The sequence below is a fragment of the Diadema setosum genome, chromosome 14, assembly GCF_964275005.1.
Source record: "Diadema setosum chromosome 14, eeDiaSeto1, whole genome shotgun sequence".
NCBI lineage: Eukaryota > Metazoa > Echinodermata > Echinoidea > Diadematoida > Diadematidae > Diadema > Diadema setosum.
In genome coordinates this window covers 5,802,509-5,829,379 of record NC_092698.1, presented here as the reverse complement: position 1 = coordinate 5,829,379, position 26,871 = coordinate 5,802,509, and the positions used below count along the sequence as shown (strand labels likewise).

At 38.7% G+C, this 26,871-nt stretch overlaps 1 protein-coding gene across 1 annotated transcript in view; it reads right to left on the bottom strand.

Moving 5' to 3' along the window:
• Positions 1 to 1,897: 1,897 nt before the first annotated feature.
• Positions 1,898 to 26,871, bottom strand: part of LOC140237395 (CTD small phosphatase-like protein 2-B) — a 61,749-nt gene continuing 36,775 nt past the window's right edge. Inside the window, exons 3-13 of the mRNA XM_072317316.1 lie at positions 25,872 to 25,958; positions 19,443 to 19,581; positions 14,430 to 14,540; positions 13,449 to 13,694; positions 10,452 to 10,554; positions 9,461 to 9,572; positions 8,714 to 8,800; positions 6,025 to 6,167; positions 5,319 to 5,445; positions 3,469 to 3,564; positions 1,898 to 2,527 (exon numbers count right to left, since the gene is read on the bottom strand). Coding sequence (XP_072173417.1) covers positions 2,462 to 2,527; positions 3,469 to 3,564; positions 5,319 to 5,445; positions 6,025 to 6,167; positions 8,714 to 8,800; positions 9,461 to 9,572; positions 10,452 to 10,554; positions 13,449 to 13,694; positions 14,430 to 14,540; positions 19,443 to 19,581; positions 25,872 to 25,958 — 1,317 coding nt within the window. The 3' untranslated portion in view covers positions 1,898 to 2,461. The remainder of the gene's footprint in view (positions 2,528 to 3,468; positions 3,565 to 5,318; positions 5,446 to 6,024; positions 6,168 to 8,713; positions 8,801 to 9,460; positions 9,573 to 10,451; positions 10,555 to 13,448; positions 13,695 to 14,429; positions 14,541 to 19,442; positions 19,582 to 25,871; positions 25,959 to 26,871) is intronic.

Here is a 26,871-nt window from a genome sequence, read left to right as displayed (position 1 = left end):
TCTACAGATACAGCAGCATGGAAGGAACAATTAAAGTATCATAGTATAAAAAACTCCCTGGAAAACTTACTGGCTACCTAACTACACATGACTCTAAACACACATCATAGATGGACTGGGAGTGCGAGTGGGGGGGGGGGGGGGGAAGCATGAATGTACATTGAAATCGATATTACAATTCCCCTCCACTCCAATTCAACATTTGATTTCCAGAGATGATAAAAAAATCATTCCAAAATGGCTCATGAAAGATTACGTTTGTTAATCTTTAGATGGTGAAAGAATTAAAAGAAGAACAAATCTTTAAAAACAGTTCTGTATCTGTGTCAACTTAGATTCCTAATGATTTTCATACACATTTGGCACTACTACAATAACATTCATCAAATGGATATCTCCAACATAGCACATTTTCTAAATCATCATAATCATACTTTCAGTTTATTACCAAACAACCACAAATATCACTTGAAGAGAAACTGCAAAAGTTTGCTGTAACGGTCCGTCATCATATCAATGTTTGTGTATTCTTGATCATGTGGAAATGCAACAAGAAACAAAACTTATTACCCTCACTAAAGATCATGTAATAATGTCATGACATCTTCTTGGAATGACTGTCAGGGCACATTAAAAGAAAAAAATAAAGCACATTACTATGGACCTAACACATGAGAACATGGATTCAATCAAACCTAGGAGAAGCAGCAATCATCAGAATGTAATAAATGTTTGTTAAACTTAGCAAGCAAGTATAGTTTTGGGAAAAACCAAAACAAACATTTCTAACTCTGCTATTTCCTAATGAACACACCGACATGCGTTCATGACAGAGGTTTCATGAAACTTTCGAAAGTTTTCCCCCACACAAGCATGAAAGGTAATAGTCCCACATATCTGAACCCATGTTTGTTTGTAATTAACAATTGATAGTACACATAATCTTTGGCAAGTCTGTGAACTTATATCATTCTGCTGAGCAATGAAGTGTAGAGTATACAAGATTGTGCATGATCAAAAAGGTGTAACCTATTTTTGCCATTTCTTGAAAAAGGATTTGAGGATTTGATAAAAAAAAAAGAAAAATGTGTCTTTGGCGTTCATCGCTACAAAGCAAGCAAGCAATGCCTACAAAGGCATTTTTTTTTTTTCTGTGCAGAGAGAAGTTTCTTGAGGTTTGACACCAATGTTACAAATATGCATTCACTCATATCTGCAAGAGCTCTACTTTATCAATGAAGGATGTTACAGGAAGTTTTTGAATGCAGGGGTAAGGTGTATCAATAAACCTGCAAATAATTTAGATTAAAAAACTCTGATATGACACTAATATCTTTTTTAATAACTTCTAAAAAATGTGTTAAAGATGAAGAATCACCAGGGTTTTTTATACTCCAAGTTAAAAAAGAATCAATAGACTTGGGAGCAGAATAAAATGGTATTTCGAAAAAGACTGTTCTAAACACTGTGAAATACAGCATACTTTCTTCAATGGCAACAATTTTGTAAAACCTTGTGAAACATGTCTGAACGACCATCACACTTCACCACGTACAAATGATACTTTTTCTTCTTTCTTTCTTTTTTTTTTTGAGTTAAAATCCTAAAATTGTGCAGAATACAATACCATTTACATTCAAGGGGTAAAAAAAAAATCAAAATCGATATAAATGCAGATTACCATAAACATCTACGGCAGAAAGATGTGGAATGCAGTGAATTGATTCCGCTACTGGCGATAAATAGTGTTCCCAAATGAAATTTAAACATTACCATGATAAAATCAAACAGATATGTACCAAGCTTATGTAATACTCCTGTGATACGATAGTTTAGACTACATTGGAACAGTATATTTCTCTAATAGAATTCTTCCTAAAAGATATTAAAAAAAAAACAAAAAAAAAAAAAAACACTCCAAACGAGAAAGTTTGCCATAATCACCACAGATAAAAGGATGGTATGAACGATCATTACAACAAAAATGTAAGTTGTGTCATTTTCAGAGACTGGCGATGAAATAACCCTGGAAATGGAATTTTTAGAAGAGCACGTTAGAACAAACCACAAATCTGTGAGAGCCTAGTAAATAAATTAAAAAAACAAAACAACAACCTTACTCTTGGCAGCCATTTGCTTCTCTTCAATACGGAAGGGAAAACTAGGGGTAGATTTATGTACAATATATTTACACATGTCAAAATTCTCCGGTAATTTACAATGCCTGTACAAGATTTTCTGCAATGCACTCACTGTACGCATAAGTTTGTACATGATAGTTAAAAATTGTTGCCTTTCATTCATAGAAATATCTCTGAATTTTTTTTTTTCTCTTCTCTTTCTAGCTCACAAAAATACACTTTTTATACAAGTCTGTAACACTTTATCTGCTCTGTTTGTTGTTTTTTTTTCCTTGACGGGGGAAGGGACACGGGGAGAAGAACCGGAATCCATCCGATGATTAGTCTGGAGGTAACAGTTCGTGGAGACGGAACTTTTCTTTCACATGGGGCCGCACATCCTCTTTCTGCACGCAATAAGAAAGACGAAAGGGAAAACATTGGCTCTCACTTACATACATTTTCTTCCCGCATCAAGGGAAAACACTTTGCCCATGTCTTTTTTAGTCAAAGTGAAACAATCCACAAAAACTCTCATAGTTCTCTTCGAAATTTCTCAACATGCAGAGAGCATCTCTTTGTCAATGACAAGAACATAAAAAAGAAATTCCCCAGGGCATTTCCCACTTAACCTCAAACACGTAGTAGACTCATACCAGTCTGCTTCAGTACATACATACTTCTAGTTTCACTTGTGCTAACGTGAATCTTGTTTAAAATGTGTGAAAGGGCGGATACACCATGAATCAAATGCGCGAGTTGAGAATGAAGCATACTGCGAACTGTAGACACTATTACCCCACTTGGAGTATCAAGTGGGATATTAACAGCACTTTTATCATTATAACCACTAAATTTGATTGCAAGTCATAGGCATTAATGTGTTCGGGGAGAACTTTTAGCCTGAATGACAGGTTAAAGGGATGGTATAACTTTGGTTGAGATGGGGGATTCAAATTTTAACTTTTTATGAGATGATTAGAAACCACTTCTGAAATATTTAAGAGCATAAAATTCTAAGAGGAATTCAAAGTGTATTTAATGAAAATCGGTTTTGAAAAGGCCAAGATATAAAAAAACAAAGTAAAACAAAGTGGTCAAAATAAAAGGCGTGTCCCACCTTGATTCTTCTCCACATCTCCAAACAAAGAGGTCCTAATAAAAGGTGGGAAAAACCTCACGAAATATTCAGCTTATACAGCATTTGTTGCAGTAAAGGGAAAACACTCTTCGGCCTGAGCAAATTTTCTCGCCGAAGACTGACTCAGATTGACTGCAACTAATTTGGGTCAACATTCTGAAGTTAACTTTTGGGAAACTTGGGGGACACATTTGTACTGTTGCTTACCATGGTGACGAGGCTCTCCAAGAACGGAACGAGTTTGATGAGCTCTGAATCATTGTCGTCCGCAAACCAACTCTCAATCGGAATGCCATTCTCCAGCTGAGGATCAGTCAAAGCGGAAATCAAAGATTAATCTTACTAGTACTGAATCTACAAAACACAACTTTTTTTTTCATGGAAAATTCTTCTGCTGTACCTAAGAAATCCCTCTGTGCCAAGACAATGCACAAAAGAAAGAAGCAAAAAATGTACAATTTTAAACAAAACATTATTAATTTCTAAATGATGTGTTTGCGAATGTATTCAAATCTTATTTTGTGACAGTACCAACATGCTTCACTCAAAGAGTAGAGTTTGGAGGTATGCCAGGGTGCTTTATAGCTTGTTACCTGCTCTCCTCTGTAATCACGTTCATGTTTTACACTGACGAGTTTCATGACTAGGGGCTTTATAAGAATCGTGTAGTGTTCAAGCCGTCTTCTGACAAGGAAGTATTATTGAATTGATCAGTGTTGCTGTTGAAATGGCAATCACATATCTCGGGTATGACATGATCATGCAAGACTTCAGCAAAATATGAGCTTCATCCGAAGGTCTAGGGCAATAACCCGGACCCTTCCCCTGGCTCTAATCCTAACCCCAACCCAAACTCCCATCCGTAAATCTAACCCTAACCCTAATCTTTAATCTAACTTTACCACAAACCAGTATTTAGCCAGGGGGTAATTGCCCTTGGGGGGTAATTGCCCTGATAAGTCATCCGGGTAACTAAAGAAGGGAATGTACTCATGAAATTCATTAAGATCATGACTGCTGCCTCTGTGCAAATCTGCTATCATACTTCGTGCATGATCAGACCATAAATGTATTTACATAGAACATACAATGTTTATCACTCTTTACAATGCCCTTTGGACATTGTGCTCTGAGAGAGGGTAGAAACTGTAATACACAGGGAGAATCACATTTTTTTTTTCTCCACATGATAAAACAAAATCAGGAAAAAAGGCATTTCTTGGAGCAGCTCCACACTGAAATACAGTCATCCTCTCCTAAATTGACCTCACATTAGTCAGAAATTTGGTAAGGTCTAAAGAGAATTATACCCGGATGGATAAAAACATGCGTTTAATCTAACATGGAAGTCAAAATTCACTCTGAATCAAAGGATTTTCTCTGATCCCTTGGGATTTGACATAGGGGAGGTTGACTGTGAGTGAAAAAAAAAAGGTGACATGTCTCTTACAAGGGAGTTATAAACTTTGTCACGCATTCTGGGTTAAGATAGGCTTCAATTCTCTTATCGCACAAAAATGTAAGCATTTTGTTACTAGCGGTCGGGGATCTGTACACTGGCCGTACGCAATGTGCAGGTGAATGAGGTGATCTTAGGCACCCATGTGCAACACATGGAAGTCAAGCTGGGTCACATTTTTGGTCTTTACTTGAACACTTCCAGTAATGCAAAGTTACGGTGCAGCAGGCACGCTCAGAGCATATATACAGAAATAGCACCTAATTTTTTCCTTTTTATCACGACTAAAACACTGTCACTATACAACAAAAATGCAGGTTCAGAACTTAAGTTGATATTTCTTTTCCTAACACAAAATAATTGCTGAAAGAATCTATCTAAGGTAGTTTGGAGGAAGAGATACTGCTTGAAGCTTTTTGTGTATGACTAAATAGAGCTCTCGCTGTGCACCAGCATAGCCTCGTCAACACATTAGCGTGGAAATTAGATAGTGCTGCCGCCACTGCAGTAATTACATCTATATGCGATAGCGAGAATCTAAAACAGACAGACACACGGACAAACATAACTCCTCTTCTACCAAGTGACAGCAGCTCACCTGATACCCAAAGGCCTGGGGTGAGTTGTCAATGATGACAGTCTTGGTCAGATCTCGGCCCAGGATGTTGAGGTCCTTGATGTAGTTGCCCTGAACGCAGATGCAATGCTCCCGGAACAAGCGATGCCTGCCAGGAAAGAATCGCAAGGGGGATGAGGGGCCATGAAATCTACTTCTCTTTTTGTTTTTAATTCTTTCCTTTCTTTTCCCTCGAAAGCTCACACACTCTTCATGCATTAATTATTCCAAAGGTGCAATGCTACATTCTGCACAGAGTAGTTTTGTTGAGCATGATGCAATTTGATTATTTCATAGATTATATTAAAGTAAAAGCCCTTGAGGCTAAAGCAATTGGAAAAATTGCATGTCAATTTCAATCACTTGTGCAGAGACCAACTTCTATCATTCCTTTGTGTCTGTTGAGCAGAAATAACTGTAAAAGTAACGAAGTACCATACATGTATTACGCTCATTGCTCAAAAGTTTGGATGCAACCTCTCACCTTCCAAACAGGAGTAACTCTTTCACAGTCACCTGATCACAGAATATACTACCTTATAACTATCATATAATTCCTCCAGACATCATGGTCTATAGGTTACATTGTTGGCATTCTTCTTGAACAGTAACAGTCGTACCATCTCTTGTTATCGTTTCATTCATGATAGCAGTTCTTTCTGGCATTGTTTTGGGATCTATTACCAACCTCACGAGTTTCTTCTCTGGGTCCAGCAGATTGAGAAGCTTGTCTGCATACACTCTCTTGGAGGCCGTGAAGAGTATGATCTCAAAGATCTTAGACATACGCTCCAGGAAGTCACGAAAGAACGGTCGCGTCCTCACGTACACCTGGGAGGGGACGAGAAAGTCAGTGACAATCGTCGGTGAGAAACAGCAGCACAACACAGTAGCAAAGCATAACGGCTTGAAGTCACGAGTATCCTTACTACAGTGATTATTCAGTTTTGTTTGATTTGACCTGTCAAGTACAACTGCTAGCAAAATGATGTTGTGACCCAGTCATGCACAGAACAGCAATTTGGGTAACCTAATTTACTGATGACAGAGATTTATTTTGTTTTTTTGTTTTTTTTTGTAAACCGCTTTATGACCAAATGTCCCTAAGAGACAACAACTAGAGTTTGAGGAGAGACAGAACATTCTTACAGCAATACCTGGATGGCTCTAATGAATGCATTAGTATGGAAATCCATGACAAATTCTACTTTTGCCAATGTTAGCCATCACACATTCACATTCGCAAAGCGTAAGAGATTATATTATGCAATGTCATTGAGAACAAGGAAAAGTAGAAATTACGCGGTGCGTAAAATATGTCCCCGCCGGAAGTAGCATTTAGTAGCAAAATGTACAATATCGGTAAAAAATCAAGGTCAAAGGTCAAAGAAGTCAAAGGTCAAAATTCTGTGTAGAAGTTTTGAAGCCCTCACCTAGTGCCATCACAAAAAGCAAACGGAATCGAAATCGGGTTTTGATAGAAATGGCGAAGGAGTAGCATTTTGTAGCCAATTTACAATATAGGTAAAAAATCAAGGTCAAAGGTCAAAGAAGTCAAAGGCCAAAATTCTGTGTAGAAGTTTTGAAGCCCTCACCTAGTGCCATCACATTAAGAAAACGGAATCAAAATCGGGTTAGAAATGGCAAAGGAGGAGCATTTTGTAGCCAATGTACAATATAGGTCAAAAATCGAGGTCAAAGGTCAAAGAAGTCCAGGGTCAAAATTCTGTGTAGAAGTTTTGAAGCCCTCACCTACAGACTGTAGTGCCATCACATAAAGCAAACGGAAATGAAATTGGGTTAGAAATGGCAAAGGAGTAGCATTTTGTAGCAAAATGTACAAGGCAGGTCAAAAATCAAGGTCAAAGGTCAAAATTCTGTGTAGAAGTTTTGAAGCCCTCACCTAGTAACATCACATAAAGCACACGGAATCAAAATCGGGTTAGAAATGGCGAAGGAGTAGCATTTTGTAGCAAAATGTACAATATAGGTCAAAAATCAAGGACAAAGGTCCAAGAAGTCAAAGTCAAAATTCTGTGTAGAAGTTTTGAAGCCCTCACCTAGTGCCATCACATAAAGCAAACGGAATCGAAATCGGGTTAGAAATGGCGAAGGAGTAGCATTTTGTAGCCAATGTACAATATAGGTCAAAAATCAAGGTCAAAGGTCAAAGAAGTCAAAGGTCAAAATTCTGTGTAGAAGTTTTGAAGCCCTCACCTAGTAACATCACATAAAGCACACGGAATCGAAATCGGGTTAGAAATGGCGAAGGAGTAGCATTTTGTAGCAAAATGTACAATATAGGTCAAAAATCAAGGTCAAAGGTCCAAGAAGTCAAAGTCAAAATTCTGTGTAGAAGTTTTGAAGCCCTCACCTAGTGCCATCACATAAAGCAAACGGAATCGAAATTGGGTTAGAAATGGCGAAGGAGTAGCATTTTGTAGCCAATGTACAATATAGGTCAAAAATCAAGGTCAAAGGTCAAAGAAGTCAAAGGTCAAAATTCTGTGTAGAAGTTTTGAAGCCCTCACCTAGTGCCATCACATAAAGCAAACGGAATCGAAATCAGGTTAGAAATGGCGAAGAAGTAGCATTTTGAAGCAAAATGTACAATATAGGTCAAAGGTCAAGGTCAAAGGTCACGACTGAAATTCTGTGTAGATGTTTCAAAGCTCCCATGTAGTGCTATCATATAAAGCAAACAGAATCAAAATTGGCTCATAAATGACAGAGAAGTAGCAAATTGAACATTTTGATCACACACGGACGCACAGACAGACAGACGGACGGACGGACAGACGGACACACGGACACACACACGTACAGAGCCCATTTCATAGTCCCCTGCTCGAACTCGTTCGGCGGGGACAATAACGCATCTTATTTCTGAACCATGTGACCAAACATGACTATTTCTCATCAAGGTCCTTTCTTTGTAACCACAAAGTAAAATGCAAGGACTTACATTGAATCTTACTAAAACAACTGATGATACAGAAAATATCTCTCAACATATTTTGGGGAGATTACATACTGGTATCTTCAAATAGAAGCATCACATCCTCCTGATGTATGTATGCGTTAACTGTGTCCAATGTTGGCACATTTGACTAGATACCATGAATTCTTCCTCCAGTGGCATTATGCTAGGGTTAAAACACACACACACAAACCACCATTCCACCACTAATCGGCACACGCTTAAGTCTTCTACAGGGGCCAATGTGCACCTGATCCAGTGTTCTCACACAAAGGTCAGCAATCTTGTCAGCCCATCCCCTCACAATAAATATCCATTCACCATATGTGACGACATAAAGGTTATGAATATTCATGACGAACAAACATGCATATTCAATAACAGGTTGACCTCTGACCTGATACTCGTTTTCCTGGAAGTAGACAGGAAATGACATCGTGCAGTTCTCCATCTCCGCTAAGCTGCAGTGCACTAGAGTCTCATCCTATATGGACAGGAGAAATGAGAAAAGGAGGACGCCATTAATCTGCTGATTTATGCATTTATTCATTATCGGTAATCATTCACTGACAACTGAGTTGCAATATCTATCTAATCTTTGATCTATCTACCTGTGCTCAGACATCTACCTGACCTGTCATGTATAGCGTATCTACTTATCTTTTTTTGCAAGGGTCTTTCTACTCATCTATTTATTCATCTGCCCATCTACCTAGTCTATCTATCTCACTATCCTTCTACCTTTTTATCTTTCATTCTCTTTACCTATCTATTTAACTACAAGGTATATATTTACTTATATTACCTGTCTATTGACCTATTCATCCATGTATTCATCTACTTATCTATCTGTTTACCAATTTATCTATTAATCTATCTATTTTTCTGTCTATCTTTGACCCTTTCTGTAGACCTACTTATCAATACTCATACTACTCAAAGATATCTATCTTTTACTTTTCTATTGACCTGCTTATTGATAATGAAATATACCCATCATAATTCTACCTACTTCCGTATCTATTCATCATATATCTATCTTTCAATCTATCCATTTACAATCTGTTAGGTAATGTGAGTGTTTTTTTTTTATTATTATTATCAGACATGCAAGCTAAAGTCATGGACTAGACCAGCTTCTCACCAGGTCTAAGACCAAGGAGTATTCCGGTGACCGCCTCGTCTTCAACGGGAGGACGGGGATGCGGTTCTTCTGCTCGTCCGTGAGTGGAGGGAGTTGCTTGATGAAGTAGTAGCTGCGAGAGAAAGAAAGGGTGCACACCAAGAGTTTTAAACAAGTATGCTGATGATGGTTAGCTTAGAGCTAGAAGGCCAATGAAATAGCATGGCAATAGCAACTTTCTTGCAGGGAACCAACATGACCCTGTAGTGCATTTGTTTCTGGAGTTTCTACTTTTAAATTTATGCTCATGTTGTCATAACAATGCTCTGCAAAAGAAGAAAAATAGTCATGTCTTTGTCAGTAGCCCTTTGGATGATGGGGTAGCCTTGAGTTCCATTCTTGTTTTGATCATGTGCAGTCAGCAGGACAAAAAAGCAATCCGCAGCAAACAAAATCATCCCATATCAACCCTTACTGTATTTTCTTGGTTTCATCAGCACATCAACCGGCGTGCTTCACTCACTCAATGATCAGCACAAGTGTTCTCAAGCTAACTCGAGATGAGTAGGGATTACGCAAGCATCATAATCCCTATTGCATCACAATGGCCTTCACGTGGGACTAATGCTTTGTTGCACCTGAGTGGGTGTGTCTAACTTCATATTATGGCTAATATTCTCTCCCCCTCCTCCTTTTGTATGTGTTGTGTTATGTTGTGTGTGTTTTGTGTGTTTGTGGCCTGGCATGTGCATACACACAGAGGATTGAATAGGTATAATGTTATATTCCCCCTGGAGTAATGCAACATGTGTTCTGTTAGATGCAGTTCGTTAATGCCTCATAGAAACATCAGAGCAATATCATATTCCGGGCAGAGTGATGCTATTCATACTAATCATGTATTTAAAAAAAAAAAAACAACAACAACAACAACAACAACAAAACAAAACAAATACAGAAAATCCTAATACAAAAATCTTGCAAATCACAGGAAGAGAGAGCACACACTTACGGATCAAATGTTTCCCACTCATCTTCTATGCTGAAGTCTGGCTCGATGGGTTCGTAGGTTGGGTACTGCATCTGGCATGGTGTCCAGTCATTGTGGTTGGCATCTTGTAACAAACAAAGTACAGGAAATTTTGTGAGAATTTCAAATAATCCATAATCATACACCAATTTGTCTCACTTTACGTAAGGCATGTAACGCATACAGGTAAGCTTTTGGTGCACTGCACACACATCCATAGATTTTTAACATCATGTATCCTATGCAAGTATTTGTGTAGGTTTACACTCTTACAATTGTAGCAACTATCACCTTAGGTGCCATTGTATTCACAAAGCACATTTATGTTTTCTCTGATGACTAGGTAAACAAGCAGACACATCATTTTGTATGAACACCTTTTCTCCACGAACTGGAAGTAAAAACAAATCATCAGTGAATTCAGATATTCCTAAGCAGACACCATCATGCCGCAGTCAAGCAGGGTTTTACATCTATGATCAGAAATTACAAAATCACATATTTCCTGTCCATTACACAGAATAAAAATCGGGCATTATGACTGGACTTCCTACGATGTGTGATGGCCAATCACTCTTGATAGAACATGGCAAATGTCACCTCAAAGAAAATATTCATAGATTTCAAAGTTTCCCTTGTGTCTACATTGGAGATTATCATTTTGAAAATAAATCATATTCTTAACACTAGCGTCAAAGAGGCATAAGGGTGTAAGATGCTCATTAACTGTGTGTACTGGTTTTTTTCTCTGTTGTCTAACTTCTTGGTTAAATGAAATATCAGTATCCTTGAACATTCACTATCACTGCAAACTCCAGAAGCAAATTTGTGGATGGCGACTTGATTTCAGACATCTGTGAGTCACTTTAGAGTGACACAAACAAGTCAAGACTACTGCAAAAACAGGATCCTTCTCATTAGACATTTTCAAGACCAGTGTTAGGATGACCTACTACACTCTGAAGAGGATGTTGAGTGAATTGATTTTTTAAAATACCCAAGAAGGTTGTGGCAGAAAAAAAGAAGAAGAAGGAAATACGGAAACGTAACTTCAATGTACTTGTCTGCGTAAGCAAAGCATAATTGGTTGACGCAAATGCTTGTCGCCTCACCGCAGCTTCAACTTTCTCTCTTGACACATGGTCAATCATTACTGACTTCAACATCTTAATCTTAAGAAAGGTGGTGGCTGCAATACGGATTGATATGCTAGAGAAAAATGCTGAGAAATAAACTGACTTCTCTTCACAGTCATGGGACAGATTTTACTGGGTGTGTCTTTGCCAGTCTCTGTACTACTACGTGGAACCAATCACCATATTTAACTGGTTAAATGACAGACCCCAGCGATTTCATGTCTGTAAACAAGAAACAAATTTTAAACTATACGACTTCCTCTAGTCTGCATTTCAGTGTCCAAGGATATCCTGAAGTCAGGAACATTTTAGTTTTCATATAACACGTTTCCAAAGTGTGCCAAATCAAGCGACAGCATGGAAGTGTCTAATCCCCTGCAAGTTCGACTGCATGTAAATTTCAAAGCCCGCATCTAAATTTCTTCCCAACGTGTGTCTACTCTGGTGGCTGGTTTTCTTCCCACAATTTGCGGAATGAATTTAAACATAAGACAGCTTGACAAATTACACAACACAGAGAATCATTGAGAATGAAGACATGATTAATATCAAGCCAGGAAATCTGTGGCTGGCCACATTGGCGTTGACATATGCGGCCAAAGTCAAGTTGTACGCTTCACACGTAATACATTTTTTAACAAATAAAAGAGTTATCCAAACAGACAAAACGGGCAAACGAGCACACAAACACAGGAAGGAAATCAGGGGGTGAGATGGAGAACAATGGCTATTGTATCCTACTATTTAAGGAACAAAAACACACTCCTTCCAAGTGTTGGCAATGTACAGTCTGATGCATACCAAATACATTCGGTTCATCAAATAATGACATCATAAATGATACCAGAGATAACATCACAGACATACATATGTGACTGTGCATCACAAAATATACATTAAGTCACACAACCCGACCTCATGTGAGGACTTAAAATCAGTCAAATGGGTAACCTAGTAAATTTTTAGTTTTTCATATTTTCTGGAAGAGCGATTCTCTTTCTACATATTTCTAAAGTTTAGGATAACTTTAACATATAAGAAATTGTCTTTTGCTGCAGTTTTTCTAATACACCTTTACCTGGTTTGTCTGATCAAATAAGTCAACAAAGCTTATGGACTTTTTATTTCTTAAAATCCTTCACATTTTCTTCACTTTCAACACTCGTAAGTCTTAAAATGATAATAGCATGGCACTGAAAGTTGGTATCTAGTCATGTATAAAAAGCTCCAAATGAGTGTGCAAAATTTCAGTTTAATCTGATAATCTCTTCATAGTGCTTGCTATACAGTTCAAATCTTGTTTTGTCCCATTCAATGCATTGTGCACAGCTGGGTGAGATTAAGCACTCGAATAGACCCTTAACTCCAAAGACCCCTTCCTTAGCAGACACTTTTCCAGAGGGTGTAATATCTTTCCATTGCCTAGATGGGTTAGGAAAGTCCACTCGTATTGAGTTATATGTCATTCTAGAGCTTAGAGTTTGATTTTCAGCTCCTGCCCCTAGCTAGAATTCCACACCAGGTGACTTTTTGGTGGTTTTGTGATGCAGAGTCACATATGAGAATGTGCTCCTAGTTTAGTTTAGTTTAGATATTTCATCCAGAGCCAGTTGATCAACAGACTTGCATCGTCCAGGTACAGGTGACTCCCGTTGTAACAAAGTCCTTAGGAATCGGCAGATTTCTTTCATTATAAGGAAATTTCTTTACAGGTGAATTTATCAATATTATAAATCTATGAAAATATGAGAATTTTGCTGCAACCGTGTTTCTTATAACCGAAGTACACTGTACAGGAGTGGAGGCACAGAAGGAGGTGTTTGAGAATTTCACGCTTGCTCACCTCGATACAACTCTTGCTTCTCCCGCTCGTATTCCTCCTCCTCCGCCAGACACGTCATCGGCACGCATCCGTGCACGTCTGCCGGTATCGCCGTCGTCATGGTGTGGCTGACGTCCTCAGCAGCCGATGTCGTTGGGATTGCCGTGTTCAGCTCGGTGCACATGTTCCCCTTGTCCAGCTTGACCGCGTCCATGTCCAGATTTTCAGGAACGGCCGTCAGGTTCTCCTTGTTCTCCGCTTGGGATCCTACCACGACACAAAGTGACATGTACATCACAACTGACCATCACCTCCACATGCATTAAAAAACAATATGTGGAAACAGCTCCTTATCAAGCAGTGCATCAGTTTCAATCTTAATCATGTCCACACTGTAAAAAGCAAAACAAAAACACGTACATAGAGGATTTTGTGAGGGTGACTGGAAGCACAATGGCTAAAATTGGTTGAGGCTGGTTCTTCACAAATCAATCTAAAATCAACATGACATCCTATTTGACAATCTTGCATGTGAAACAACAAAATCATCTTTTAATGTAACTTATCACACACTAAATCTATACAACTTCATCATGGAAATGACAGAATTTTATTCAGTGAAGTTGAGCTGAGCACTAAGTGGAGTTTCAGTCCTAATTCCACTCCAGAGGACTAGCCTGGAACCACCACCGCTGATGTCACGAGACTTGAACCCGAGACCTGCAGATCAAGAGTCCTTGATCTCGACCACTGGGTCATACCAGCTCATCAGTACATGCCTGTAATACTAGGACTTGCCCAAGTCGTGGTTCGCATTTCATATTAGATGTTAGGTTAAACGAGCAATTCTGGTTCAGCTAGCAAATGCTCATGGCAACAGCCAATCAGGAAGCAGGATTCCAGTCGTGAAACCATGACACTTGCCACTGCAGCAAGAGTTGTTCCCATAGCAACTTTCTCTGAAATGGAGCCAAGGAGGATGAGAGGAGTTTGCATTCTTACCGCCAAAGAACTGGTACACGGGAGAGAAGATAGTGCCCAAGATCGTTGACCTCTGCGGCGTGTCGGGGGCGTCGGTGGACAGTGACTTGGCTGCTACGGCACTGATGGGAACTGCCGGGAAAACACACATCAAAATTTGAGCACAGCTATTAATAATGCTCAGTGACTGGTATAAAGGAAATGATTGGCACATAACTGAGACTGTGCAGTGCCGCATTGCATCATTCACACTGAAGGCATTTGTACACGGTGCCATGAGCACACTTGTCTGCTAGCAGGGGGGCAACTAAAACTGGGATCGTCGGGCAAGTAAAATGTGAAAATATAGGGGGACTGCCTGAATGCCTTACCCCAACAGGTGGGAGAAATATACTTGCTGATTTTTGAAAATCTCTGCTGCTGTATCATTGTATGAAGCTGAAAGGGGATGGCTAGTAACTGATCAGTGGGAATCAGTGGGAATGCTGGGTGATGATTGTTCCAATTCCTGTGGTAGTCACTTAAGAGTACATTATATATCTATTGTTGTGTGAAAATTATTTGCTTCAGAATGAAGCAATGTGCAGTTTAATGTTTCCAGGTTAGCATGCCTATACAGTGACAGGGCATTAAACTGCACATTACTTGAATATGAGACTGTTCTGAAACAAATAATTTTCACACAACAATAGATATATATAATGTACTCTTAAATGAATCCCACAAGCATTGGAACAATCATCCCCCAGCATTCCCACTGATTCCCACTGATCAATAACTAAACATCCCCTTTAACTATGGCCAACATTAGATGGTAAATGCTTCAAGAAAGTGTAAAGAAGTCCTCAAAGAAAGCAGCATATGTAGTGATGCATGTATGTAGTATGTATGTATGTATGTATATGTGTGTGTAACTGTACTGTATGTTTGTATGTGTGTATGTATTTTGTGCATGATAGTATATGTACATAGTCTTTTAGGACTCTCATGGCTAATAAAGATACCGAAGGCGTGATGATGGTAAATTCTAAAATGGAGTGAAAACTAAACACATCAGCAGCAAAAAAAAAAAAACAAACAACAACAACAACAACAAAAACAAAAACAAAAACAAAAACAAAAACAAAAAAAACCCCAAAACAAAAACAAACACTCCCTGACCTACGTAAGATTTGTTTGCATTGCGATGCAGGTCTGAGCTTTCCCATCTTCTATTCTTCTTTATAATAATAGGTATGATTGGAGAAATGTTTGCTCAATTTCAATGCGGATAAGGCTGATCGCGTGGGCATACACCATGAGCCACTGAAAGAAGGCGTTTGACTTTAACACCCACATTGTTCTGATACTGTAATGGCAACATTGAGATCAGCAGTCCTTCAACTCCCTGAACAGTCTCTCCCTCAAATGCTTTTTATCCTTAACCTCAATCCTTCTTCAGCAATTTTTATATAAACATACTGTAAAAACTGACATTTTTGAGCAAGTAATTTTCCACGCTCTGCCATGTAAGATGAATTTTGTATTCTTTTTATTCCACAGAAGCAAGACATTACATAGCAGTACATGATAACAAGCAATACTATTTGTAAGCTTTTGCTTCAACGTTTCTGGTCACTTGAAATGGGTGAAAATTCCGCACTGCGAAATGTCCACAACTACCTCCCCCTCTCTCATCCTATACATGTACCACCACTCATCATGTATCTATGTCTCTCTTAAAGCCTCTCTCTCTCTCTCTTTTCTCCTCTCTGTGTCTTTCTGTATCTCTTTTGCAGACACACACACACACACACACACACATACTCTGTCAACTTTTTCCCCTCTATTATTTATGTCTAATCTGATTAATATCCTTGTCATTCCTATTTGATCAAATTTTCTCCCTTTATCTAAATCTGTTCTCAAATCTATACTCTTTTCCTTTCCTCACTGCTCATCTCACCTCAGCTCTTTCTTTACAGAGTCATATTTTTTTCTCCCTGAATTCTGGATTCTCATTCCTTTTCTTTTTCTCTTTTATTGAAGCCATCTATCATGGCTTGAGGTAGATTTTTACTATTCATATCAACCAGTCTAATATCCATGTCACTTCTCTGCTCCTTCTTTTTCCCTCGGTGCCTCTCTGCCCCGACTTTTCTTTCCATTCAGATCTTAAACCACATAGTAACATTCATACAAGTCATCTCAGAATGGCACAAGTTTGACTTTCATATCTTCAATGCGTCAAATATCTTAATAACCCCTTTTGCTTTTGATTTCATGTGCATTAAATCCGCCTTTACTGCCCTGTTTTCCACTGTTTCTTGCTGGTGCTGGACTCACACTTTGCAACACATTCACATGCTTTCAATGCTCCGCTCTCTTTTTACTTTTGCTTCTTTTTTTTATATAAATAAATCATGGTTGTCTCTCTTTCGTAGACTGTGTTACAGTTTTCTCCTTTCAAATTCTACCTCATATCTCTTCTCTATACATTTCATTATGCAGGAAGTCAGTACATATTCTCCTACTTGGAGGGGTTTGAGTGACATTTCAAGAAACTGAGAGCATTGTTCGCCCAAACGGATGCCAATTTTGCAACTATTTTTATCCGCAGAGGCGGAATCTCGCTCCTTGTGCACAATGGATAAAAATGCAAATGCTCTCCACGGTTCTGCAAAGCAAGGAAGATGCAGCAGATCATAATGAAACAGAAAATGTGTCCATGTTTGTGTGTGTGTGCATGTGTGTAAGTATAAGGGGGAGGAGATAATGAATGGGGATATACTTCCAGTGCCCTTGCTCTGGAGGTGTCCAAGCTACTGGTGATTTATGGCACGATACACAAATATGACTGATTGTTGTGTCTCAAAAACAAAGAAACTTGAACCCGACAAAAAAAAAAATAAGACAAAACAAAACAAAACTAGAAATGTCGCTTTGGCGACTGGTATGCCTCCGCCATAATGCATGATTTTTCCAATAGGTCTAGATCGTACATGTGGACAATGTGTGATTACATTTTCACAAAATTGGCAAAATATTGAAATGACAAGTTTGTCACAAATGTGTTGAATGTTCACCTTCCTTGACCTAGGTTTAATTGGATGAATAAGAGAGCATGTATCTAGGGATTTAAGGACTTTAACTCGACTTTGACCCATTCATACATTTAGGCATTGAGTAATTTTCAAGGTACAGGTGTGGAGAAAAAGTGCAATTTCTGAATTGAATAGTAAATTGTTACCATTTTCATCTGGCCCTTGACCCTAAAATTCATAAGATAATCACTTTCAGGTAGAACATGCATAATATGTACTAAGTTTCAAGATAACTTGATTCACTTCCGAGATATGGAGAAAAAAGTTAGATCAGCACTTTCACTTGATCTTTGACCTTTCGACCTTTGAGGCAAAAAAAAGAAGAAAAAAAAAAACTTTCAAGAGAATTTCTATTAGGTTACACATGTATGCATACACCAAGTGTAAAAAAAAAATAACCCTGCTGGCATTGCATGATAGGAGGGAAATAATAAAATTTTGAAGTGTTGCACTTGACCTTTGACCCCTGACCTTTGACCCCATGAACCCTACATTCTCTAGATAATCACTTCCAGTCAGTATATGTATATACTATGTTCCATGAAGATACCTTGAACAATTTTCCAAGGTATGGAGAAAAAAAAAAGTTTTAATATTTTTACTTGACCTTTTGACCTTTGACCTCATGACCCAAACTTTCACCAGAGAATCTTAATTGGGTAATACATGTATACACTAAGTTTCAAGAAAATATCTTCAGGCATTCAATAGATATGGTGGAAATAGTGAAATTTTATGTATTTGACCCTGATCTTTTGACCTTTGACCTTTGACCTCATGACCCAAACTTTCACCAGAGAATCTTAATTGGGTAATACATGTATACACTAAGTTTCAAGAAAATATCTTCAGGCATTCAATAGATATGGTGGAAATAGTGAAATTTTATGTATTTGACCTTGACCTTTTGACCTTTGACCTTGAGCATGTGCACCCAAAAGTTGATAGGCACAACTTCACCCCCTAATACACATACATGCCAAGTTTCATTAGGATACCTCAACGGGTTTTGATAGTTACTTTGTCCACAAAATTCATTACGGACGGACGGAAGGACGGACGGACGGACGGACGGAAGGACGGACGGACGGACGGACGGACAGACGGACGGACAACCCGAAAACATAATGCCTCCGGCACCACTTCGTGGCGGAGGCATAACAAAACTTAAATTTGGGACTAATTGCATAGGATGCCAGACTTTTCTGATCACATCTGCATGTATGATAGTCCTATTTCTACATACAGTCTTTGAAGGTCTTTGCACTTTTATTTGAATTTTGCTGGTGTCTACAGATTTAGAAAACACAGGAATCGTTATTAGGCATCCTTCTGAAGCAGTTTCTATTTTCTTTTTTTTTTAAAGAGTAAAATAGTTTTGCCATATATACCAGAAATACAGAGGGTCTTTCCTTGACAAGGTTGTTGGCCTTCTTATTTTATTGCTGTTCATTCAAATCCTGATGGGTATATCTTCAGCAATAATATTCACAGCTTTAATAGCAATGCCAAGTGTTGCCACCGCAGCACAAGAATTTGGACTGAATGCATGCAAAGAACATAGCCTGCAAACAAGACTAGAGTTGCAACAAGCTCTGATACATGCCATTAAAACCAAAACAACAACAAACAGCAATCTGTCTGTCCCCACTCTCATCACAAAGTGCAGAGATCTTTGACACAGCCATTGTGTACCTCTGACGGTGTATCTTCAGGATGATACAACGCTACTTGAGCCCTGTGATCTCCATGAATGTTAATAATGACAAAAGTCTGGAAATGAGACTATCATTTCTCCTTTTTTTTTTCCCCTCCCCAAATGAAAAGAATAAATAACAAATGTTGGGGAGCTAGACTACAACACCAAATCTCCATTCCCCCTCCCTACCCCTCCCCCCTGCACATACACACAAATTACAATGTGTAAAGATGGTTGGGACAGAGTTTATACCTTCCATGTCTGAAATTTCCTCCTGTTTTTCCACTCTCCTCCGTTTCATCTTGGCGGCGACCATTACTGGCGTGGATGCGATCAGAGTGTTCGCATCTTCCTCCTCTGCTCGTCTCCTCTTGCGAGACATGTCATCCTCCTGGGACCAAAAAATAAAAGAAAAGGAGGGGGGGGGGTTAGAGAAGCTATCAGAAACAAGACATGATGTATTCATCACATCCACACACAGCAGCATTCCATGTTCTCCGTGTATGAGCCGCAACGCACGGAATGATAGGCCGAGAGTGACAAATCGCTTCTGATGTTTCCAATCACAGGTTTGTCAGGAATGGGCCATCAAACAAAAAAAAAGAACACCGTTCGTAATGACACTTACAGACACTATTTCTCGCAATTATGTGAGGAGTGTTCATGCAGAAGCTGATACACATCGCATATTTCCCCTCGTACTTTTAATAGCAAAACTAGACTTGTCACACAAAAACAATTTCATCTAAAAAAAATAACATCCCTATAGGAAATCATACCTTATATGGAAAACTGTATTTTTGCAAAGGTCTACTACAAATGCACAAGGTGGGGCACAATGTCATCTAAAGAGAATTAAGGACAAAGTTCTACACATCCTTCTACTCACACACTGTACATAAAGTAGTATATGACCAACTGTTAAAAGGAAAAGGCATGATATTAAATCATTGGTGTAGTAGCAATCAAATTGGAAAACTCTAGCTGTCCATCATGTTACAGATAATATTCATCATTTTTTAAGCTGTCCAATCTGTGCTTTTTTATCTTTTTAAAATTTCCTTTAGGACCTACATAATATGTAGTAACGAGATTCAGACCGATACGTTATTTACTATGTACAAATCCATTTCAGTGCTACAAGAGTCCAGTCGAATGCAACAGTCAGTATGTTAACCTGTATTATAAAATGGGTTCAAGAATGTAGCCAATTGGAAGCGCTGAAATGAGTCACGTGTGCGTGCATTAATTTCTTAGTAAATGCACTAAGAAGAGTCTCTCTTCCACCTCCCTGGCCTGACGTACGTCACAATGTTTACGCTAGCAGTGCGCACTCAATCAGTTGTTACAAGTGCGTCACGCGCTACTATACGCGCTGTCAATCCTGTAAACAACTTCTACTAGTCCGGGCCGCGGGCTGCCACAACAGCCGGCGGCCTTTCTTGTGCATAACACGTGGCGTAATTATACTCTTAAACGTACGTACAGTACTTATGTGCGGGATTTCCGAGTGCGACGTGCGTAAATGTTTGGGACGAACATCTTCGGACATCTTGACTTTTGAGCGAGTGCTACATGTAGCTGACTGGTATTGACCCACAAAGGTACGTGAATAATGCTGTTAGTTTTCAACCCATTTTATAAAACAAATGATGCACAGGATTATTTCGTGGCATTAGTGAAGGTGTGGCGCACTCTCGAGTATTGACAACGGTTGCAAACATGCACTCGGCTGCGCCTCGTGCATGTCGCACCATTGTCAATACTCTCGAGCGCCCCGCACCTTCACTAACACACTCTATCCTGTGCATCATTTGTATAAATAAACACTCAAAAGTCTTTGGTATAGAGGTGTGCATAAAATGTAGTCGTCAGATCTGAAGACCGATGAGTTGCTGCTTTAACCCTTTCTGTACCAGGGTCTTTGGACAGTGTGTACAATGCTATGGGTTTTTTCTATGTCAATTGGCACCTCAAAGCGCACAAAGGGTCAAATGAGATGAATCTGATGGCAATGAATTATACATTAAAGGACAAGTTCACCTTCATAAACATAAGGATTGAGAGAATGCAACAATATTAGTAGAACACATCAGTGAAAGTTTGAGAAAAATTGGACAATCGATGCAAAAGTTATGAATTTTTAAAATTTTTGTGTTGGAACCGCTGGATGAGGAGACTACTACAGCTTATATGCGTACAACAGTATAAAGAAAATGTAAAGAAAATTCAACATATTTTCACTTCTTTCGCATAATAAAAGAGCACTTGACTTGCCTCTTTCTACAGGCAGGGGGAATAATATTACCCATAACATTTGTCGGTAACGAGTCGGGGGAATGTGTACTTTTTTCAAAAGATGAAATTTTGTGAAATTCTCTTTATATTTCCCTTACAATGTATATTGTTGTACGCATGTGACATCTAAGTTATTCACACACTGCAGTAGTCTTCTCATCCAGCGGTCACTGCACAAAAACTTCAAAAATTCATAACTTTTGAACGGATTGTCCGATTTTCCTCAAACTTTCAATGATGCGTTCTACTAATATTGCTACTTCTCTCAATCCTTATGTTTATGAAGGTGAACTTGTCCTTTAAATCTACAGTGACTTACGATATTTAGATATAGTTTTCACATGATTTCACATTTCAGACAGATGCCACAAACATGCAACATGGAAAAAGGAGGCAATTGCCAGTTTGAAGATTTTGGCATCCCACTGCAGCCACATCCAAAGGCTGTTTGAAGTGTAATATGGACCCTAAATTCAATGCCATATATTTTATACACATTATTGTAATACACATTGGGACAAGATCAAGATGACAGTATATTCAGGGATATGATTTACAAAAGAAGAACTTGAGTGCATGTAGAGCCCGCAGTTATGCATATAATGTGAAAAATGATTTCTTTGAGAAGACTGCCTAAGACAGATCTGAGGGTTTAGGACGACTGCTTGAGTGTCATGCAAGTCTTCCCTAGCGTTGCTCATGCGAAAGCTTGTATCATGTTACTCATCTCAGCCGAGAACAATCGAAACGAAATCTGCATCATCACCTCCTGAATTGTCATTCTCATTAAATCCTCTCAGAGGGATTGAGACAAAAGATAAACGTCTGGAATTGATGTTGGGATGCGCAGTGGACTGCCCTTTAGGCCTGTTCTCTTTGAGAACTATCAAAATGTGAAACATTGCAGTGTTCGAACTTCCTGCGCAAACTGGACAATAAAGAGTAACAAAGTTTGAAATGTCTGCAGCACACAGCTTGAACAATATCCTGACCGACAAACTGCATTGTATCTTAAATGTCCTTGCAGGGTGTACAGAGGGGAAGTCGTGCAATGTGACAAGTACCAAAATTCGTCTGCAGCGAGAATTCTCCTTGCAAAAAGTCGCGCCATTATAAAAAAAAAAAAATGACAAAAAAAATCCCTCTCTGTTTTACGATTTCTGCTGGCAATGGCTTTGGGCCGCATTTTACAGTTGCCACACAACTTTCGCCCAAATGTTGTGATTTTCCTAACGTTGATTTTTTTCACTAGCAGCGTGAATGGCCCCTCGAATGGAGGGAAGGAATTTATCAGTAATATTCTGCACCTGTAAATTTCAAGGATGGCAAACACTCCTCCTGTAGCTCCATAAATATAATTCTTTGAAACTAGTGGTGTATTATATGACATAATACATCCCAGTGAAAGATATCACAACGGGAACTATTTGCACAAAATTACTCATGACAATAAATAGCTTACAGGTCTTCTTCAGTCCTAATCGTTGGCTCCTGAAATGATTAAATGTTCGATGTCCCTTGTCAGATTGCTCAAATTTTGTGTGTGTACAAAGATGTTGATGAGTATGAGACTGATTAACCCACTGAGGACGGGCTGATTTGCTACAACACACATTTCCCACAGACACGGGCCCGAGTATACAGTACTTGAGACTTGTCTTCAACGGGTTAAAAAATGTACTTGGTGACACATATACACAAACAGCTGTGATAATGCATTCATTCTGCAATTGTCAACATATCAATATATTTGAATTTATAGCAAAGAGGAAAGATTAATTTTTAATTCAGCATTAGAAATTACATTTAGGATGTAAATAACCTTACAGGTTGAGCATCAATTACTTTCCATGAAATCACAATGAAAAATCTATTACCTTAAAAAATCAGTGTGCAAAAGTTCTTGAAAAGGATGAGCTTTTTTCAAACCTTGTTTGGTTGGAATTTGACTGTCTTTACTGATTGCTGTAGAGTACATGATATCACTTCCAATTCTTTCTGTTGATTTGTACCATCTACACACAGGTTTTTACATCATTAACAATGTACAATTCTTTTCAACCCATATCTGAGGCTCTGGCAACATCTCATCAGAAGGACAACGAACATAAAAGGAGGGAAAGTTAGTAAACAAGATGAAAAACATGTATTTTGCAACCGTTGTACAGTACAAACCTCCTAGAAGAAATTGGCTTTTGAAATTTGTGATGTAATTCCCACTTCAGTATGCATGTTGGAACACACCGTAGGCTGAGGTATATGTTAGCCACAACACAAAGCTTTCCCTGCACTCCAAAGTGCACTTCACGTCAAAATGTGGGACCAATGTATTCACATGGCTTCATCAAGGTCAGCTTTCTTGGAAAACATTTGTATCAAGTTGAGAACGTGCATGTAAACAGCACTGCAGGAAAGACGCGGAGGGCTTTCACACTTACAGACAAAACTTGTTTGTAAACATGCACAAACACATGTTTGCAACCACTGCACAGTAGAACTCAACTTTTTTTCTCATGTGTTCTACAAATATTGCTAATTTCACTCAATCCACATTTGTATTTGGGCTTTGGTTTACTTTGAATATATCAGGGATTCGCAAGTTTGGTTGACAGACCAAAGAGTTTCTGATACATCTGTTACATGGGGCATCATTTGCAGTAAATAGTCAATACATATGAGTACAGAGATGAACTCCAGTGTCCAATACCCCTACTAATTGAGAGACATTCAAAAATGTGAGTCCGAAAAGTGATTACATTTACAAATAAGTCTTGAAAGTGTGAAATCCCCCTGAGAAATACAATGGACCTTGTTTGACCCCAAGAAAAACAAAGAAAAAAACAAACAAACAAACAAACAAACAAACAAACCAACAAACTAAAAACCGGCCCCATCAAAACATGGAAAATACATTGTGGCTTTACGTATGAATCACCACAGATGCATAACACACACCGTTCACTGCAGCAGTGAGTGTGAGTAGTAGCGGGTCGGCAGAGTGGTAAACAAAAATATTCTTATCAACTGAGTGGGCGGGATAGACTTGTGTGGGCAGGCAGGCCTATAGATGTCTATTTTGCATCCCCAGAAAACCCGATCATTTTGCCATCGTTTACATAGAAAAAGAGGAGCAATGTAAGCAAATTAGTCTGCAGTTTGTACGAAACATGATCCTTTAGATTAATAGGAGGAATAGGTTTGCCTCGTAAACACATGGCCATGTACACTTATCCTGGCTGAAGTGTACTGTAAAAGTGGATATTTTCGCACGAGCAATTTTTTGCGCTCAACGGGTATAAGATGAGTTTCGTGTGTTTTTAATTCTGCAGAATCGGGACAATAACTACTGGAACGTGTGGTATCCAAAAATATTTGCATGCTTTTATTTTCACGCTAACTTCTGGTTGCGCAAAATACGTGAAAATTTCCACACCGCGAAAATTTCTACTTTTACAATGTACCTCCCTGATGTATTAATACAAGTACCAGCAGTCAAAGGCCTGTGAGAACACAGCTCATGCACTGCATTTTGTGAGAAGTTCAAAGGGGGAAAAGAATGTGTACATACATGTGTTTGTGTACATACAACTTGTCTGTGGGATGGAATTCAGGTTTATGTCTTTATTTGCCCTCTGTTAAACAAGACTGCACACATTTTTTTTTAAAATCTGCATGTTCTTTCTGTCCACCTGAGCCATACAAATTCTGTTAAAAGTTTAAACACTGTATACATTTGAATGATTTCAAACTTATTGTACAGAGTCTAGAAAGTTCCAACAATTACTTCAATACAAACATGATTTTTCAGATACATCTCAAACAGTGACTAACAGTTTTCATCAGATTACAAATCAAAACAATCTATAGGCTTTTGGGAATTGTCCCACGCAGTGAGGATATGGATTAGATCATGCATTCAGAGTATGCGGATAGCTCTGGCTTGGCTGCTGATAGTCAGACAAGAACTAGATGTTACTTCTACACCGCACTTTCACTTTCGATTTGATTCAAACATATTAATGTTAGCATCATCCATTCTCAAAAACATTTCCAACTAACGCAGAGACAAAGATTGAGAAGTACGAAAGGATACTAGTATTGAATGCAAACATCCATCAATCACTGCTTGGTCAGGGAGCATCCCGACCAAATTATCAAAAATAAACTTGACATTTGGGAATTAGTTCTGTTGTTGCTTTCTGTTCATAGTACAGTGTATCTGTTCTTTGCTTCTTTCTGTTTTGAGAGCAATGATTCAAAGCCCCATTATCAAATCAATGTGGAATTCCCAAGTCACGCAACAAAGCTCACGTATTACACACTGCTACGCACTGTATCTCGCACACATTACACTTGACACAATGAGGACCATTCCAAACTCACCGCGGGGGTTTGCCAGACCAGTTTCTTGAGGGAGGAGAGGATACTCAGGGTGGAAGGTGGGTGGGGGCCAGACGAGGAGGAGGAGGCCTAGAGAGACACAAAGACATACGGAGGGAGCGCGAAAGAGAGAGAGAGAGAGAGAGAGAAAAGACAGAAAGAAGGGGTTGAGGGAAGGGATAAAACAACACAAGATGGGGGAAAGAAGGAAAGAGACGAGCAGAAAACTCTTAAAGGACAAGTTCACCTTCATTAACATAAGGATTGGGAGAATGTAGCAATATTAGTAGAACACATCATTGAAAGTTTGAGGAAAATCGGACAATCCGTTCAAACGTTATGAATTTTTGAAGTTTTTGTGCAGTCACCGCTGGATGAGAAGACTACTGCAGTGTATGATGTCACATGCGTACAACAATATAAGGAAAATATAAAGAGAATTTCACAAAATTTCATCTTTTGAAAAAAGTGCACGTTCCCTTGACTCGTTACCGACATGTTATGGGTAATATTATTCCCATTGTCTTTAGAAAGAGGCAAGTCAAGTGCTCTTTTCTTATGCGAAAAAAGGGTGAAAATACGTTGAATTTTCTTTACATTTTCTTTATGCTGTTGTACTCATATGACATCACGAGCCTTACTAGTCTCCTCATCCAGTGGTTCTAAAACAAAAATTTTTAAAATTCATAACTTTTGCATCGATTGTCCAATTTTCCTCAAATTTTCACTGATGTGTTCTACTAATATTGCTGCATTCTCTCAATCCATATGTTTATGAAGGTGAACTTGTCCTTTAAAAGCTAATGTACTCTTCCACACCATGTTTAAGTTGGCTTTCATAGAATCAAATCAGATGATCATGATGGGAAAACTTTTGCCAAAATATTAAAGACGTAATTAAAAAAGTTTGAGACTTAGAATGTTTCAGAGTAATGCTCATTTCTACCAACCACTTATGCAAATCAGTTGAGGTATTGATGTGATGTGCTAAAATAAGCCTCCA